General features: G+C 33.6%; 1 protein-coding gene across 1 annotated transcript in view; it reads right to left on the reverse strand.

Annotated features, from left to right (window-relative positions):
- Positions 1–4,018: 4,018 nt before the first annotated feature.
- LOC118199280 (uncharacterized) overlaps positions 4,019–19,437 on the reverse strand; it is a 40,310-nt gene continuing 24,891 nt past the window's right edge. The window contains exons 4-5 of the mRNA XM_035371095.1: positions 14,271–14,518; positions 4,019–4,986 (exon numbers count right to left, since the gene is read on the reverse strand). Of these exons, the coding sequence (XP_035226986.1) occupies positions 4,288–4,986; positions 14,271–14,518 (947 nt within the window). The 3' untranslated portion in view covers positions 4,019–4,287. The remainder of the gene's footprint in view (positions 4,987–14,270; positions 14,519–19,437) is intronic.

Genomic DNA, 19,437 nt, shown 5'->3' on the forward strand with positions numbered 1-19,437 from the left:
GTGTAAACAATACTGACATTGATTGCATTAATATTCTCTCTCCTTCACATTTTCTTACAGGAGACGTGATCCTATCCCCTCCTGAACTACCTCTTACTAGTCCTGCTAATATACGGAATAGGTGGGATCTCCTTCAAAAGATGCGCAAGGACTTCTGCAAATCATGGACCAAAGCATATCTATCTTCTCTTCAAACCAGAAAGAAATGGAAGGACACTCAGCCGAATATGAAAACTGGAGACATCGTCCTGTTACTAGATGATGGTCATATTCCAGGTTCTTGGCCACTAGGACAAGTGGTCGAACTTCATCATGGTGCTGACGGACTAGTTCGTGTGGCCACGGTTAAAACTAAAAGCTCTATTTTTAAAAGAAACATTCATAAATTAGCACCTTTGCCCATATATCAGGACTAATGCCTGATAGGGTGGGAGTATGTTCCGGTGCACCGGAACAGAACAACTCAACCTGACTCTTTCGCTTTTGGAACTATGCCAAAGAACATTCTTAATTCAGTTGAATAGTCAGACTCAGACGAACGCATTCGCAAGGCAGCTGCTATGCTGTCTATTCTTCACTATTTAGTTCTGTTCTCGTACTTATAAGTGTTATATATTATTTTCTTGTTTATACTTGTATTGTGCAGTTATTTAATATAAGTTTCATGTTTAAAACGAGGACGTGTTTTGAGTTCCTTCACATTTACATCGCAACAATGACGTTTATTAGTTAAAATTTCGATTAAGTGCTTTAAGTTGCATTTATTTTCGACTCATTTTCAGTTTTTAAATGCTTACGTCTCCTTGTTTTTCCAGCAAAAATTTATTAGTTAAATCAAAAATACGAAATTCAAAAGTAAAAATATTCCTCTTTCCTTCTTGAGCCCACAAATTATTATGCAAATATGCATTTACGACTTTTAAAGATTGAAAAAGGCATGTCTGCGATATTATCGTCATTCGACGATTTGTAGGTGCTTTTTTTTTTTTTTTTACGGCGATATTTTCTACAACGATATTTTTAAACAGCGAAGTTTCTGAACCGCTTTATTTTCGATCGCCATATTTTTTTACAAAGACGTGTTATAACTGCGATATTATCTTTTTGCTTTCTTTTCTTTTACGATATTTTGTACAATGAGGTTTTATTGCATTGTTTTCTCAGCGATGTTTTTGCTGCGATGATTTCGGTGGATACCGCAACAGGTAAAGATGTTAACAGAAGATTTTCTGAGTGCGCAAGGAGTGATGGTGGGCATCTGTAAGTCGATATTTTTTTGGAGGAAAAGAAGAGATTTTTTTACTTCCTTGTTCGAATCACCAAACATTTGTATCTTTGTAAATTTTGTATTTTTGTAAATTGTAATCACCAAAAATTTCGGACGTCAAATTTCAACAAAAATATCCATTTTGATCGCTATCAAATGCAATTTAGCGATGTTTTTGCTTCACATTTATACGTAAGGACAGAATAAAGGACTATTTTTTCCCACACGGATTATAAAATTCCTTTAAAATATTAGATTCAGACGAGAATTTTTTGTGACGTCTGTACGTATGTATATATGTATGTATCTCGCATAACTCAAAAACGAGTAGCTTCAGAATATTGAAATTTTGTATATAAGACTGCTATAACATGTGGCTGTGTATCTCTCTTTTTGGTTGCACTAGGCTGCACCAAAAGTATATATATATATATATGTACAAAAAGAAAACATAATAATAGGCAAAAATCGAAAGCAAAATTTTTAAATTCGTCCTACGCTATAGCTGCAGGATTGAAGTAAAATAAACTTAAAGCATCTAAAGTTAAAAGTAAACTGGAGTCAAAGCAAGGCAATTCCTCAACAATATTAATAACTGCCACCGTGTATAAGAGGTTTAACACAATATCTAAACTTATCAAAATTAAAATAAGAATGCATTAGTAGAACAAACTCGAAAAATAAAATTGCGAAAAGGAAAAATATACAAAATGATAAAAATGAAAAAATTAATCTCTTATAACTGAAATTCGGATAATTCTATAATGGATTAGGCATATTTTAATTCACAATAATAAAAAGAAGATGTTAGGGTTACAACATCAAAGCGAACATTTTTACTTTCATTTTTTTGTTGTTGCCAATCTAAAAAAACTAATCTTCGCAATAACAAAGATCATATTATACGTAGAGGGACCTGCTACAGATTTTCCTTTGTACGTTTTGCTATTGTAAACTTGGAATCCTTACAATATATTATTAGTGACTAGCCGCTCCGAAGCCAGCCTTCGCCGGCTTTTATATGTACCGTAAAAATGCCTAAAGGGAACACCAAACATTAAATTTAAAACCTGCACAGAATTTTACTCTGCAGAATAACTTATAAAAAAAGTCAATAAAAATGTATCACATATTAAAAAAATTACAATGAAATAAGCAAAATCCCTCTTAATACAAATATTAATTATCCTAATAAATAAACCATTTTCTCGTTGGGGGGGGAAATCTTAAGAAATTCAAATGGTTTGAAGAAAGTTAAGAACTTTGTTTTCTAAAAAAATCATGCAAAACTTTTTATATAATTAAAACATAATATAAAAAATCTGATCTGTACACTCTAGTATTTGTTTATCGTAGCGACACTCTGGCGCTAGATTCACTTAACAGTATTATATTTCGTTCATATTATAATTCCTAATGCACAAAATTTATATCATTTAAAGAATAGAATTATCTAATCGTTGCCACATGTTCTATTCAAAGACTGTAATAAAGCTAGAATGATGTATAAAAGAAATTAAGCAAACAAAACAAAAAAGAAACAGTTTTTCACAGACGATTGAGTATTTCTCCTTCAAGTCATTCAGTTCTCACTTCGCGAGAAAGCAAAATTACATAAAAACTCAAAATATCTATATTAAAAATTACGAAGTAAATCTTAAAAACTTATTTCCTCGAAAAAATTCCAGAATATATTAAGTATGATTTAATTGGAAATAATAAATAAAGGCATTATCTTTGTTGTTGCGAAGCTAAGTTTCTCTAGATTGGCAACAAATCCGCTATCCTGCTGTTTCAAATGTAAACAAGACCAATGGCCGCCATCAAGAAAATTATTAGGCTTAGCGGCACTTAAACAATAATTTATCGATAATTCTAAAAATATTGCATAGAAATTTACTAAAGGCATAAAAACCTTAACCTGAAGATAAGAACAACATAATTCAATCATTTTGAAAGCAAAAAATGTACAATTTACAAACATATAAGAGTAAAGAAACTGAGATCACTGAGCCGGGTCACAGAGTGGATATATATATATATATATATATATATATATATATAATTATATACGTTTGGTGCGGCCGATTGCAACCAAAATACGAGGTGGCCATCTACATGTTATAGTAGTGCTATATACAAAATCTCAACATTCTGAGGCTACTCGTTTTTGAGTTATGCGAGATATGTACGTACGTACGTACGCACATACGTTCGTGCAGACGCCACCAAAAATTCTCTTCAGAATTAATTTAAAAGGAGTTTTATAATTTTTTTGGAGGAAACGAGTCTTTTATTCTGTCCTTACGTACAGATATCACGCAAAAACATCGTTAAATTGCATTCGATAGCGGTCAAAATGGATATTTTTGTTGAAATATGCTGCCTGAAACTTTTCGCGATTACAATACTTCCTTTTTACTTCGTACAAGGAAGTAAAAAATTACAATGAAATAAGCAATAAATCTCATATTTTCAATAGAAAACAGTCAGCAGTCTAGTATCCGAAGCAATGAATGGAAAACTGTTGTCAAAACCACATTTCTAAAAGAATGAAACAATTCAAAATGATGCGATTTCATCAAAAAAGATAAAACAAAACAAAACAAAAAAAAAAAAAAAAAAATCTGATTCGAATTTTGAAAAAAAATCGCTTTGAGGTGCACTGGCTCTTGTCTAGATACACCTATGTACCAAATTTTGTAGCCCTGGGTCTATTAGTTTACGCGCAGCACGAACGAAAGACACACACACAGGCAAATTCTTTCTTTTATTATATGTAGAGATTATTTGCATTGTTTTAAATGCACACCAACTTTTACAGAAAAGAAGCAGAAAATATTATTTCAGTGTTAAATAATAAATTTAAAAGAATGCCCTTTTGTGGGAGAAAAGAAAAAGTACGCTGATAATACTTTTCTCTTTTTATTAAATTTTATACCTCAAAAATTTAATTATAATCAGAAATAAGATATCAAGTGCAGTCTTATGGGTATAAATCATATTAAATACGATTTGCATCAACCTTTAAGTAGTAGGCGGTTTACTAGTATTGATGGTATTCCAAGGTTAATGGCATTTTTTTCCACATTTCTAGTATTTTTTCTAATAATTTTACTACACAGATTTTCTAAGGTAAGGCACTGCTTCGATTGATAAATAACGTAATTTAATAACTGAGTATTTTTCTCATTTAATTTTTTCATTAATTTCCACAGTTCGAAAGTTGCTTCCCAATCCTGGGTACGTAAATTAGCACCGAAAGTTATAAACAAATCGACTATTCTCTGGCTTCCCTGTAGACATGCGTAGTATAATGGAGAACAACCACGATTGTCACGCCTGTCAATGTCGCTTCCAGAAATAAGGAGTTTCCGAACTAAAATTTCGTGGTTTAGTCTTACTGCAACATTCAGAGCTGTTGTACCATAAATAATATCAGTAGCATTAACATCACATCCACGGTCTATCAACAGCGTACAGAAATCTATATATGGAAAATTTTGATCTGTAATGGGATCTTCTGCGGGTCGTAGAACATGCTGTATCGCAGAAGCCATACTCAGCATTCCAAAATGTTCACGTTTAATCTCCAGAAGAAAATTTTCATCTGAAAAATCTTCATACGTAGTGGGATCTTTTGCGGGTCGCATTTTCAGAGCAGACTGTAATACAGCAACCATCAGCGGTGTTCCCAAATAAGCATGGACATGGTTAATCTGCAGAAGAAAATGGAGGTTAAAATTTAATATAAATTAAAAATATTTGAAGAATAAGAGTTACAAAAGGGATCCCAAACAATTAATAAACCAAAATTTCACTCACACACATACAAAAAGAATTCTCTTCATTCCAATACAATGTTAATTATGAGAAATCTTTAGAAAGCCAGTACGATACTTTTACCTGTTTGAAGGTAATAAAGATGATTTAAATAAAGTTCTTTCAACAATGAATTCTATTGATCCTGCTATTCAGTTCTATTTTGAACTTGAGACTTGCGATTCTCTTCCGTTTCTCGTCATTCTGGTCACACGTAACACATCCAACTTCAGTACTACGGTTTACCGTAAACCTTCATCGATTTGCCTTCCACCGCACTTTAAATCATGTCATCCGACTAAACAAAAGTTAGCTTCATTTTATTCCTATGTTTTCCGTGCTCTTCAAGTTTGCTCCTCCAAACTATCCCTTGATGAAGAACTAAATTATTTAAAAGCAATAGCTATTGACAGGGGCTTTTCACCCAACATTATTAATCAAGCAGTTAAAAAATTCTCATCTCAACACACTCTTGTTTTAGGAGATTATAAAATTCTGTTGTCATTCCCTTCTTTCCATCAATTAGCTATAAAGTTGCACATATTTTGCAGAAATTTAACTTTCGGGTTGTTTATTCTCCCATCAATAAAATTCCGAGTTCCATACTCAAGGGACCCCATTCCGGATATGAATTCCTGGGGGTATTTATAGAATTCCTTGCCAGTGTGGTTTAATTTACATTGGCCAAACTAAGAGAGCCTTAACATTTCGCGTCAAGGAACATGAGGCATATGTTCGAAAAAAGGAAACACAGAAGACTTCTGTTGCTCAATATTGTTGGTCCGAAAATCACACTTTCAATTTTTCTGCTGCCAAAATTATTCAAAAAACATCTTCCATTGGAGAATTGGATTTTCTAGAAGCATTTCACATTCAAAAAAAATCTTTCTACGTTAACGAATTCCAATCCAACTTTGCCTTCGGCCTTTAAAGAAATTATGTTTTAGTTCTGGTTTCATCAACAGATAGCGCCACTTGCTTATTCCTATCCAGGCTTTCTTATCTTATCTAATCATTATTTCCTATCTTGTTCATTTTTGCAGCTGTTTTGCAGCTGAGGATGGTGGTTCGGTAAAACCATCGAAACTAGTCCTGTGAAAATTTTGAAAATATAACGCTGATTTTTGTTGTTTGACTTCTGAATTAGTCTGACATCTGTTGAATAAAATAAAATACTGAGATACTATTTCCTGCATTCGTCATTATCCTCTGTAATTCATCTATGATTATGATGTATACACGAGGGTCACTCAGAAATTTTTGAGATACGCATAAGTTGTCAAAGTTATACTTAATAAAATTTTTATGAATATTCAAAGTAGTTTTCTCCGGCGTCAATGTATTCGTGCAAACGAATTTTCCAAAGATTAAATGCCTCGAGCCATTCATTTCTTGGAATCGATAAAAATATACATTTATAGCCTCATCAAGCTCATTTTCGGAAAGAAAACAACGTCCACGTAAGTTAAGATTAAAAAGTAGCCAAAAGTCACAGATAACTACATCGAGTGAACAAGGTGGATGCATGGAGGTAGGAAGTAAGATGGAGTCGCTCTAAACAAGTTTCTCTCGTAGCCTGCTCTGAAGCACCGGCGATCCCTACGTGGTGACCAAAACATTGGGTCATTTACCATTGAGTTCAATGGGATTTGACGCGTTCGGATGTAAATATTTTGTAATTACGTCGTAAATATACATATAAATGTATATATTTTCTTTTTCTACAACACTTCAGAGTCCTAAGTATGTGAAAACAACATATTTTTAAACAACATTTCATTCTGAACGGAATTAAATGCTATACTTTTCACAGGACAGTTTTCTCAGAATGGTTTAATTTAAATGAAATATTTTCACAAGTTTTCGTTAATTACATTAGAAAAAAAATTAAGGTAATTCGATTTTATTCGGTTAAGGTACAAAAATTAAGATCAAAGTTTATTGTATTATTAATATTAAAATTATGCATTATTTCTTTTCTATTTATAGAGCTTCTTCCTAAAATAGTTTCTTAAATATGACATGAGTTTTTGGCTTTTGAGGCATCTTTTAAATCGAAAAATGTAAGTCAATTTATAATTAATGCTCTATTTGGTTCATTTTAAATTAGAGAATTATTAGGAATTAAATAGTACTTGACTTTCTCTGAACATTTCTGAAAGGGAATAAAATAAGTTTTTTTTTAAAGTATTATTTAAAACTTGTAACCGAGTTATTATAAAATGTAAGGGAAATAATTCTTTTAATTATACTTATCAGATTATTTTTTTTTTCCCTTCATTTCAACAATACATATTCCAAAACTCTTTATTACGTTCTTAAGTGCGCATCTAATAGCATTTGCTTTACAATACCTTTTAACAGACTGCTTTCCAATACGAACAATTCTTGCTTAAATAGTTTTTATAACGTATTTGTCAACAGGATTTCAATTTATGTTTACGATTCAATATTAAGGTTATTATACAGTAAGACCCCGCTTAACGCGGGGGATACGTTCCATCGAAGTAGAGCGTAATGGGAAACAGCGCTAAGCGAGGCTATCTTAACATGTAAATAATGGGGTTAGGGGAAGACGGATAAAAAATGGTTAGGCATTAAATTTAATAATGTTTTTTTTTAATAAAAATAAAATCAAACATTTATTTCTTACAAAAATAAAAACAATATAAACGCATATACTTTTAAAAACAAATAAAATTCTCAGTCAGATCATTCAGTCTATTCTGCGTTTCCAATTTTCTGCCTTTTTGTTAAGTAGGCATTATGATAGATTGGCTTAATGGCATATTGCGTTCAATTTCGTCGTCAATCCATATAGACAGTCGTTTTTCCATTTCCTCTATAACGTTATTTCTAGAACGGGTAATTCTAGTTGCAGAGCTTGACGTAGTTGCAGTTGCCGATGACAGTATTTTTCCTTTAATCTTAAGAATTGTCCTTATTGTTGAAGTTGCCAAAATCAATGCAGCACTAATTTGAGATTGACGTTCACCAGAATCTAATCTTCTAATCACTTGCATTTGAGTTTCCAGTGAAATGCTTTTTCTGGTTGCTTTCTTTTCTTGTTTTTTATCATCACCCATGATAAAAACTAAAGATCATAATATTTGTCACTGTATTATTAATCGTTATAGTATTATATATCAAATTTACAATAATGTCAACAAATGTTGTTTCAAATGATAAAAAGCAAGAAACACAACTACACTGTTTCGGATATGTTATTTGGAAACCTAGCGCTGCGCACAATTTCGGAGAATCCCCGGGTTGAAATAAAAGAGCGCTAAACCGAAACAGCGCTAAACGAAACAGCGTTAAGCGGGGTCTTACTGTATATTTAGATAACATTTATAATCATTATAAATTAGATACATTTAATAATTAGATTTCATCACAGTACTTTCACAGTTGTTTATAAGTGAATAAATTCTTCATTTTAAATACATTTATAAATAATTTAAGGAATATTTAAGTATTTTGTCAAAGGCAGATACATGCTTTTGGCAAGCACATGCATAAATAACCATACATATTTCCTATTTTTCATTTCCGGCATGTGCAAATCTTTAATTTCTGTGCATTCACTATATTTTTCGTGTAAAGTAATTTACACACTAATTTAGCATACACCCGAAAGTTTTACATAAAAAATATATATGAATATAATTTGAATGAAAATTATAAGTATTATTTTTAATAGCCACTCAAAGGTCAGTTTTTTTTTCAAAATTTCTCCACGATGGCATCTCTCTCTTTAGGCAGATAGGCATTGTCTCTTTAGGCATTGTGCGAAACAGTTGTTCGTGTGAAACAAACGCCGTATGATATGCGCCTAACATTCACTTCTTGAACAAGTTCTGGAAGACACTTAGTGGTGTACCAGTTACCTGTGATTGCCTTCTGTCCTTTGAGCTTGATGGCTTTGACCAGTTCTGTAAGTCTGAAGAGAATGGAATATATCATTTTTTTTTTTTTTTTTTTTTCTTGTAGGAGGTATTTCTCCTTCCTAGCATGTCTTCGTGGTATAACGGTAGCATATTCGGTGTGTATTCGTTCACGTCCCGGCGAGGGCACAGCACATTTTTTACATCTCCTGCTTCCAATGACTCTACAGTGGCGCCCGAACTAAAAGGTCGTGAATGATGGTTCTTCACCACCAGGATTTGGCGACTGGGACCCGTGATCCTCAGTTACCCATTAAAAGGGGGAGTATATTAAGGTAGTTCTCCCTCCTTCCAGCATGCCGTCGTGGTTTAACGGTAGCACACTCAGCGCATATTCGAGAGGTCCAGGTTCGAGCCCTGGCGAGGGCGTTGCGCATTTTTCACATCTCTTGCTTCCAAAAAATCTTAAGGACTGATTTATGACACGTTACCTTTTCATCATTGTGGGTGTGGGATCATCTAAGACACATGCTTTAGTTATATAAAGAAATTTTCTATATTAATAATAACTTTTTGCTCACCTTTTGTTATATAAGGAAATCTTGAGAAACAATATTTTATTTTAAAAAAAACTAACTTATTTGACTTAATCTTCTCATTTACTGATGCTATAAAAATAAAGAAGTAGGATATTAAACTAAAAAAAAAAAAAAAAAAAAAAACACCTGAACTTATGAGTAACTACTGAGCTACTGAAGCTGAGAACTACTATGAGGAATTGTAAGATCAATCTAAACCCGAAGTCAAGTCAAAAAACGCATATCCTTAAAGTCAATTATCTCAATCAAAATTCAAATTCAAGTTTATTAAATCAGTAACGTGAAAATAAAGAGGATACTTCAAATCACATAAACTAAATACTCTATGAAAGACTATCAGTTTCATAACCTTCTCTAGAGATAGCTACAAATTTACTTCCGTTAATTCAATCTCACAAACACCAGGAAAGAAGTATTCATACATATCAATCAGATCCCCGTAAAATAATAAATTCAATTACTTTAAGTAATTTCTTGCTTTTTTCAAATAACCAAATAATTTATCACTAACCTATAATAATAATATTAATAAATGCTTATTACATATACTACGTGTTTGATAAATAGACCTAAGTAAGGTGATCTCCAAATTTCAAGAAAACCTTACGGTTCAAATCTAATGGAGTGACTGGACAACTCACCAAATAAATAACAAAAATAAAGTATTCAATATTTATCACTGGAATACACTTATTACTTTCTAGAATATAATTTAATATAATAATATATAGAATATAATTTAATAATAATTAATAATAATAATTTAGAATAATAATTAGAATATCATAATTTAAGAATTAATATAATAATTTAGAATATCATATTTAAGATAACTGACCTGACTACCCCTATAAATTTCCTTAAAAGATAATAACACACGTAATATAAGTAGATACATGTGCTGGAATTTTGAACAATTCTTCTTAATTCATTAGTACTGTGATGCTTCTTTGGCGATAATAAGCAACTCCAATGATGGAACACAGCAATAACTTTTATTTAACACTCAAAAATGGCGACATACAAACAAGAAGAGAAAACATATTCTAACATTTAAAAATAAATTACATTCTTCGTGCGAGAGTCGCACGTGGCACTCAAGTCTGGTTTCAAATATTGCCATTCACAAATAACTTAATGTTCATTTATTTAAATTATTTAAACTACAAGATTTTAATACTATTTAAAGCTGTTACAGTACAAACATTTCTTAAGTCCTAAACCAGAGACTCATCAGAAACGATATCTGCGCTACTGTTATTAATTAAGTTTACTCTAAACATCAAATTCCAATTACAGACATGAATAAATGATTATATTGAATTATTATCAATGATATTAATTCATCGTTTTGTATTCCATGTAATATTAAGTCTAAATTAGATTTTTAACATAAGGTCCCAATCACATTATGTTTCGGCTACGCTGGACTTGATGTCGAAAGGGACAATTCTCAGAACCCGCACAGTTCCAGGAAATCCACGTGGCTAGGTTACCGTTTTCACTTTACTGCATAGACTCGAACGCCAAACAGTAATCAATTATCGCTCAGATTGGGATCGTGATCCTTCAGATTCGTGATCCTTCAGATCGTGATCCTTCAGATTGGGATCGTGGCTCAGATCGTGATCCTTCAGAAGTAGAACTTTTATCTGTTTGGTTGATCTCTACGCGGGACAGAGCTCCAGCCGAAACATTTTCTGTGAAGTTTAAAAAAATCCCGCGTAGCCGGTACATCGTTTCCGTAACTAGGCAGGACTTCGCTTCCAGCGAAGCTCTTTTTTTTTTCTAGAAATCCTCCCGTTTAAACCAGTGCTACCAGAATCTCGTTTCTCAGAATAGTCCCGCCTAGCAGTATCGTCGCTAGATGTGATAACCTCTTTTACGTATCAAAGAATTTAAACTATTTCTTTAACCCTGAAATTTCCAGGTGGAAAATAAAGAAAATAAATCAACAAAAAATTTTTGACTCGCAGAACTAAGTTGACATATCCGGCAACTTTGCTCACCTCTATATCCTAGACACAACGTCAGTGAGTCTTCCTATCGTTCCTCGCCATGCAAATCATTTTTCACAACCAGGTTTCTTGCTATATATCGTTCCTCAGAGAAGAGTACCGAACCGCGTAAAAGACACTGATGTAAATTGAGTTCCAAGCCGCACAGGTGACGGGATCCAAAGAGTTCCTTTCAATGTAAATAATTGTTCTCAGCCGTCTGACAATTTAACTCTCTGTCTATGAAAGTCTGCAAGCCGTCAAGGAAAAGCGCTGAGCCACACGTTTGACGAGAACCTGGAGTTCCATCAATGTAATTTATAATTAGCAGAAAATTAAGATTAATATCCCATTCGAGGCTAACGTCACTTTGGGGCTAAAAATTTAGTTTCTGCAGCTATTGGAGTACTTCTTTCTTTGTTTTGAGTATGCTTCTTTTGCTCTTGAACTATTCTGAAGGACAGAAACTTCAAAAACTGTTGTAATTCTGAGTAGCTGTGTGATGTCATTTTATTAAGTAATTATACTTACATTACACATCACTTTCGTTTGGTATTAAATTAATTAAAGGCAGAATATTTGATCTGTACAAAGATATTTTTACTTGTATAAATTTTGTTATTATATTAAAAAAGTTTAAATTTTAACTAAATATGTTAACTATTACTGAATTCTCAGAAACATTTGGCGCAGCAGCGGCCGAGCGGTAAAAGTCGCTGAACATTGGTAATTCGGTCCGAGGTTCGAATCCCGCGAACGGGCTGGCTGAATGGGTGTTTTCGTGGCTTTCCCCATGTGTAACGTGTATACGAGCCAGTTTCCCTTAGAAAGTCCTCCACAAAGGCATCCCTCCCCTTAGGCAGATAGCCCTAGTGTGCTTTGCCATAATTAAATACACCACCCCCACCATCTCAGAAACATTCCTCAAAATTTACTAATTTTGCTCTAAATTCAATTCATATTGATTTTATTATAAATATAGAACAAACGATTAAATTAACTAACATTTTAATTAAACGTTCTAAACTAAAATTGCCTAATTTAAAAATATTTTTTAAACATATGTAAAGATAAAGAATTTGTTTTCCAATTCCTTGCCTTAGCTAAGGTAATTTTGTCTGTAAATTACGAGTAGATTCACCCAATAATTATTTGCATAGAATTCCATTAGGAACTAAAACGTTATACTGTCCTAAGGCTTAGACAAGATTTATGCCACGGGATATAAATTTAAGCTGAGTATTCTTTACCCTGTAGAGTGTTTTATGACTGACGTGTATAATTTCATTAAAATAAATAGTACTTAAAATCCTAAAACTAAATTTATTAGTTTTTGCTATTCCTTCTAAAGATAAAAATTCATGAACTGGTGAAATGCATACCAGAGAAATAGAATCTTGCATCTATTTTGAAAAATATTTTTTATTCATTAGCAAGAAAACATTAGCTATACTTGCTGTGAATATGATTTGGTCTAAGTGTCAAAATGTAAATTTTTAACTGGAGAGCAATTGTCCGGATAGCAATCCATTAGCTATATTTGCTGTGAATATGATTTGGTTTATGTGTCAAAATGTAAATTTCCAATTGGACAGCAATATCCGAAAAGCAATCCATTAGATATACTTGCTGTGAATATGATTTGGCTTATGTGGCAAAATGTAAATTTCCAATTGGAAAGCAATCTTCAGATATCAATTCATTAGTTATAATTGCTGTACATATGATTTGGTTTAAGTGTCAAAATGTAAATTTTTAACTGGAGAGCAATTGTCCGGATAGCAATCCATTAGCTATATTTGCTGTGAATATGATTTGGTTTATGTGTCAAAATGTAAATTTCCAATTGGACAGCAATATCCGAAAAGCAATCCATTAGATATACTTGCTGTGAATATGATTTGGCTTATGTGGCAAAATGTAAATTTCCAATTGGAAAGCAATCTTCAGATATCAATTCATTAGTTATAATTGCTGTACATATGATTTGGTTTAAGTGTCAAAATGTAAATTTTTAACTGGAGAGCAATTGTCCGGATAGCAATCCATTAGCTATATTTGCTGTGAATATGATTTGGTTTATGTGTCAAAATGTAAATTTCCAATTGGACAGCAATATCCGAAAAGCAATCCATTAGATATACTTGCTGTGAATATGATTTGGCTTATGTGGCAAAATGTAAATTTCCAATTGGAAAGCAATCTTCAGATATCAATTCATTAGTTATAATTGCTGTACATATGATTTGGTTTAAGTGTCAAAATGTAAATTTTTAACTGGAGTGCAATCTTCGGATAACAATCCAATTAGCTATCTTTGCTGTGAATGTGATTTGGTTTATGTGTCAAAATGTAAATTTTCAATTGGAGAGTAATTCACTAGTTATAACTATTTGTGAATATGTGGTTTATGTGGCAAAACGTAAACTTTCAATTGGTGAGCAATCTCCAAATAGCAATCAATTAGCTATATTTGCTGTGAATATGTGGTTTATGTGGCAAAATGTAAACTTTCAATTGGTAAGCTATCTCCAAATAGCAATCCATTAGCTATATTTGCTGTGAGTATGATTTAGTTTACCTGTCAAAATGTAAATTTTCATTTGTATTGCAATCTCCGGGAAAAATATACATATTGTTTAACAATTAATACTAAATGTTTATTATTTAAAAACAGTGATTTGATTTCGTTACTTACGTCTGCACCAGCGTCTAAAAGCAGAGACGCAATTGGAGTTGCATATATTGGGTTATTAAATATAGCACTCAGTAGAGGACCACCACATCGGCGGTCTTTTACAACCACACTGCAGCCCATCGATAAAAGGAATTGTACTACTTCCGGACTGCCGGATGAACAAGCAATTTCCAAAGGAGTCTCATTACGATGATCACGTGCTTCAAGAATAGATGCCGGCGATTTCTCAGCTATCAACTTTACAATTTCTGAAAAAAAAAAAAAAAAAAAAATGCACACATCAGCTTTAGACATACATCTCACACAATAAATTCAAAAGCAAGAAGCCCCACCAGCGGCCAAGTCGCTGAACGCTAATAGTTCGGTTCGAGGTTCGAATTCCGCGAACGGGCTGGCTGCATGGGCGCTTTCGTAGTTTTCCCCATTTGCAACGTGTATACGAGCCAGTTCCGTTAAAAAGTCCTGCACGAAGGCATCCCTCCCCATAGGCAGTTAGCTTTTGACACTTTGCCGTAGTCACAATCACAATCGAAAACAAGAAAATGATTATCGATATTACTTTCGAACGGGTATCGGATTGAGTTTTATGGAATGCCAGCATAGAAGCTCTCAGAAATACTTTCACAGTGTGCGCAGTTAAAATTACCAGTTGAGGAAATTGTGGAACAGAAATTATGATTGAAATGTTAAAAACGACTTATATATTCATATTAAGAGCCGCCCAACCGGTGTGGTGGTGTGGTGGTCGCTGTCTGCCGCGCCGAAGAGCCAGGATTCGAATCCAGGAGTAGGCATGGATGTTTGTAAATATATAGTCTCGGTGCGGCATAGCGGCACTCTAAATATGCGGCGAGCCGGAAGTCCTCTCGTGTGGTTTGGTGGAAGGGCAGAGTGGAGGAGACTCTCGGATCCGTCCCCGCAGTGCTCTCCATCAAAATTGGGAGCGGATTTGAACTAAATCGCACCGTCACCTGTAAGGTGTTGAAGGCTGTTGCCAACGACAGGCGTATCTTGCGCGCCTTGCCACGAAGAATTTCATTGGCTTGGGCTGACTACGTCAGACACGTGAGCATAAGCAATAACTACATGATTTTAAGAAGAAAAACCACTGCCAAACCGGTTGCTGTCTAGCGACGTTGACTGCCTTAGCGAAGGGCCCGGGTTCGAATCCAGGAGTTGACATGGATCTTTGTAAATGTATAGTTTCTATGCAGCAGGGGGGACACTCTAAATATGCGGCATGCCGAAATTCCTCTCGAGAGGTAGTGGTAGGAGGAAGAGGGGTGGGAAACCCTCGGAGTGTTCTCCAGCAAAATTGCGAGCGAAACTGAGCAAATTTATGCTATCACCTGGTGCTCAAGGCTCTTGCAAACGACAGGCCCAATCTTACACTCCTTGCCACCATCAATTTCGTGGCTGTTTTCTGATGTTACTGTCAGACAAGTGAGATTAAAAGTCACAGCGACAAGAAAACCAGACATTTATCCACAGTATTCAGCTTCTACACGACTTAGGTATTTGAATTAAACGTATAAGAAGGGGACTTCGCGTAATGTCATTTAGATTTTGATTTCATTCAGTGGTGAGGGAGGCCTTTTCAGCTGAAAGTAGAAACCTCAAAATAGATCAAATTTCTGCTGTAAAATTATGTTGTCACTCGAATTTCTAACGGGGTAGTAGTAGTTAGTACTTGTGCCGCCATCTGCTGCCCAGTACGAAAAAAGAAGTTACAAACTAAATAAAAGTTTGAATAAAAATGTTTTTATTTAAAAATCATAAAATATTTCATAAGCTAAATGAAGAAAAATGTATAATCATTTATCACATAATTTAATGGAAATATGTAATTAAAATATTCTCTTTACGAAATTGATCTACAACTTTTTTACTGATAATGATAAAAAGATGGGTTTGATAAATTTGTAAACATAATAACTTGTAACCTGATACATGTAGACATAATGCATGTAGCTTATTAGATTTTATTTAGGCGTCTATACATGTGTTATTCGTGATATAAAATTGTAGAAGATTTCTATAAAGAGTCTTATTTAACTCCTCATTACCTTCTCATTAAAGTGTATAATAAAGTATTAGCCCAAAGGGGCATTTACCCAGAAGGACAATTGGTCTCGAAACGGCATTTTGCGTTGAATCACTTAAATGCGATGTATCACTTTTCAAATTGTTGCCACCAAATATTATCGTCCTAGTATTAGTTACATGTAAAGAAACTAAATACTGAAGAATCTGAATGAATGTACTATGTATGTTTCTCGCATTGTTAAAAAAAAAAAAAAAAAGATACCTACAGTCATTGAATTTTGAATAGCATGGTCCTCCACAGGAACAGGCGCAACTGAAAGCACGGATTTAGAATTTGTTTTATTGCCTATTTCATATTTTGTAAAATTTTTAACGAAATTTTTATTAAAAAACTCAACAGTTTCAAATGAGTAGTTGCAACATGTAAGGAAAAGAACATTTTTATTTTAACCCTTTGCGGCACAATGTGTCCGGTCTGGACACACCTAAAAATTTCCTTCTGTACACACAGAAAAATTGATTGAAAAAGGATTTATAGGTTATTACAGGTTACTCTGAATCTTCTTTATTTATAGTAGATGGAAGATCAACACAAACCAGTCATTATATTTTAGCGATGTTTAGTTTTTTAAGATCCTCATTTTTCAAAGAAATCTTCCAGATTTGTTTTAGGGTATAAAAGGAATTCTTTGAAAAGAAATTTATATGTTATATTTTTGGCTGTATGCTAATCTCCTTATTCTATATTAGTTATAAATTTTTACCTTGAAATCTTGCCTAAAATCAAACGGCGAACGCTAAGTGTGCCCAGACCGGGCTCACCGATAATCTAGGACAACTGAGAGTCTGTATTCTTTGTTTCTTCGCATTTCATCGGTCAGGTCATTGACAACAATGCTCGTTTCAGCACTCTTTTCGAAGCTGTATTCAATCAGTGTGCCGCTTTGCGCACACCCACAGAATTAAAACAATAACTGCTAACTTCACAAAATTTTACTTGTGTACTCCTCTTGGCCTAATTAAACTGCCTACCTTTTTTTTTTTTTTTTTTTTTTTTTTTTTTTAAATCAAAGCTACGACTTTAAAAGGTAGCGTGCCGGAAAGGGTTAAGCGCGCGAAACTGTCTAGGCCTAAATAAATTGCCTACCTTTTTTTTTTTTATTTTTTTTTTTTTAAATCAAAGCTACGACTTTAAAAGGTAGCGTGCCGGAAAGGGTTAAGCGCGCGAAACTGTCTAGGCCTAATTAAACTGCCTACCTTTTTTTTTTTTTTTTAAATCAAAGCTACGACTTTAAAAGGTAGCTTGCCGGAAAGGGTTAAGCGCGCGAAACTGTCTAGGCCTAATTAAACTGCCTACCTTTTTTTTTTTTTTTTTTTTTTTCAATCAAAGCTACGACTTTAAAAGGTAGCGTGCCGGAAAGGGTTAAGCGCGCGAAACTGTCTAGGCCTAATTAAACTGCCTACCTTTTTTTTTTTTTTTTTTAAATCAAAGCTACGACTTTAAAAGGTAGCGTGCCGGAAAGGGTTAAGCGCGCGAAACTGTCTAGGCCTAATTAAACTGCCTACCTTTTTTTTTTTTTTTTTAAATCAAAGCTACGACTTTAAAAGGTAGCTTGCCGGAAAGGGTTAAGCGCGCGAAACTGTCTAGGCCTAATTAAACTGCCTACCTTTTTTTTTTTTTTTTTTTTTCAATCAAAGCTACGACTTTAAAAGGTAGCGTGCCGGAAAGGGTTAAGCGCGCGAAATTGTCTACCCGAAATTCTAAACATATGCTGACTTTAAATATTTTTTGCCCAAATCCTCTCGAAACATACATGTGTCTGTAAATGAAACGAACACCTGTTTGGGTTTAATATAAAATCTGAAAGCTTTCAGATAATATTTCTTTCAAATTATATTTGTTTTTAATTTTTAAAAATTTTTAGGTCATTTATTTTATGATTTCATGGGTTTTAAATAAAGAATGTAAAAAAAGCTTAAATTTTATATTTATTTATTTACTAGCGGAAGTACCCGTTGCCGGTTAAGTTAGATTGAAAGTAATGCATCTGGCAACAGAGGGAACTATACCGCTGTAATCTTTCTCTAATAACGATGCAAAAAATACGATTCATAGTCATACATTTTTCAGTCTGATGCGATATGAAACCCACATAAGAAATTTTCGATAGAAAAACAAATTCTACTAATTCTCTCTCATTATACCAGCAACAATGGCACGCAATTTTTAATGATTTTCGTCTTTTTAATCAAATGGTCGTAAAAACTCAAGTTCCATCCAGTATTTCACCTGTATTTGATTTTAATCGATTCGATGTGGCAAAACAAACAGACACACAGACAGACATTCTTATTTATATACAGGTAGCCCTCCTACACACGATTCATAAATTGCGAGAACCCTCCTACAACACGGTTTCGCTCTAACACGACAAGAAAACTACCCAAGCAATCCGAAGAAATTTAACGAACTCCGCACGAAGTTTTTCCATAATTTTTTGTGCAAAGCACCGATATAGTAGTCATTTAACACATAGGAATCCTTGCTTCGTAAGTTCTTCCCAGATCCGGTAGCCGTAAGAACAAACGTCCTCAGATGAACAGATTCCTCAGATGATCCGTATGAACAAATATCCCCAGATAACAACGAAAAAAACCCAGTTTACCTATATTTAAACCTATATTTAGAATAGCACAGCGTTTTAACCATCTGTAATGAACTTTTGCTTTTCCTTCCTGCATTTTGCTGCTTTCACTTCGTGTATTAAAGAAGTGTATGTCTTATTTGCTAAATTAGGCTGTGATTGTAGCCTCGGTGGAGAGGAGAATGTTGAACATGTGCTTCTTCTATGTCGTAAATATGCGAACGAAAGAAAAGTCTTGAAACAGACTGAAAAATGTTAATATTAACTGGCCTCCAGAATTTTACCAATTTATTTCCGAGAGAAGTGCTTTTAACACTTTTTGTCAATTCATTGTGAAACTTTGTAATCACCCTTAATTTTATTTCAGTTTTTTCCTCCTGCATATTTTGTATTGTGTTTCATACTTACTTCTGTAAGCCCCATGTAACATGGGGAACTTATTGTGTTTCTTTAATAAAAAAAATCTGATGTGTGCA

The sequence above is a fragment of the Stegodyphus dumicola genome, chromosome 10 (genome assembly GCF_044657685.1).
Source record: "Stegodyphus dumicola isolate Sdum_Otavi_A_Nest chromosome 10, ASM4465768v1".
NCBI classification, from domain to species: Eukaryota; Metazoa; Arthropoda; class Arachnida; order Araneae; family Eresidae; genus Stegodyphus; species Stegodyphus dumicola.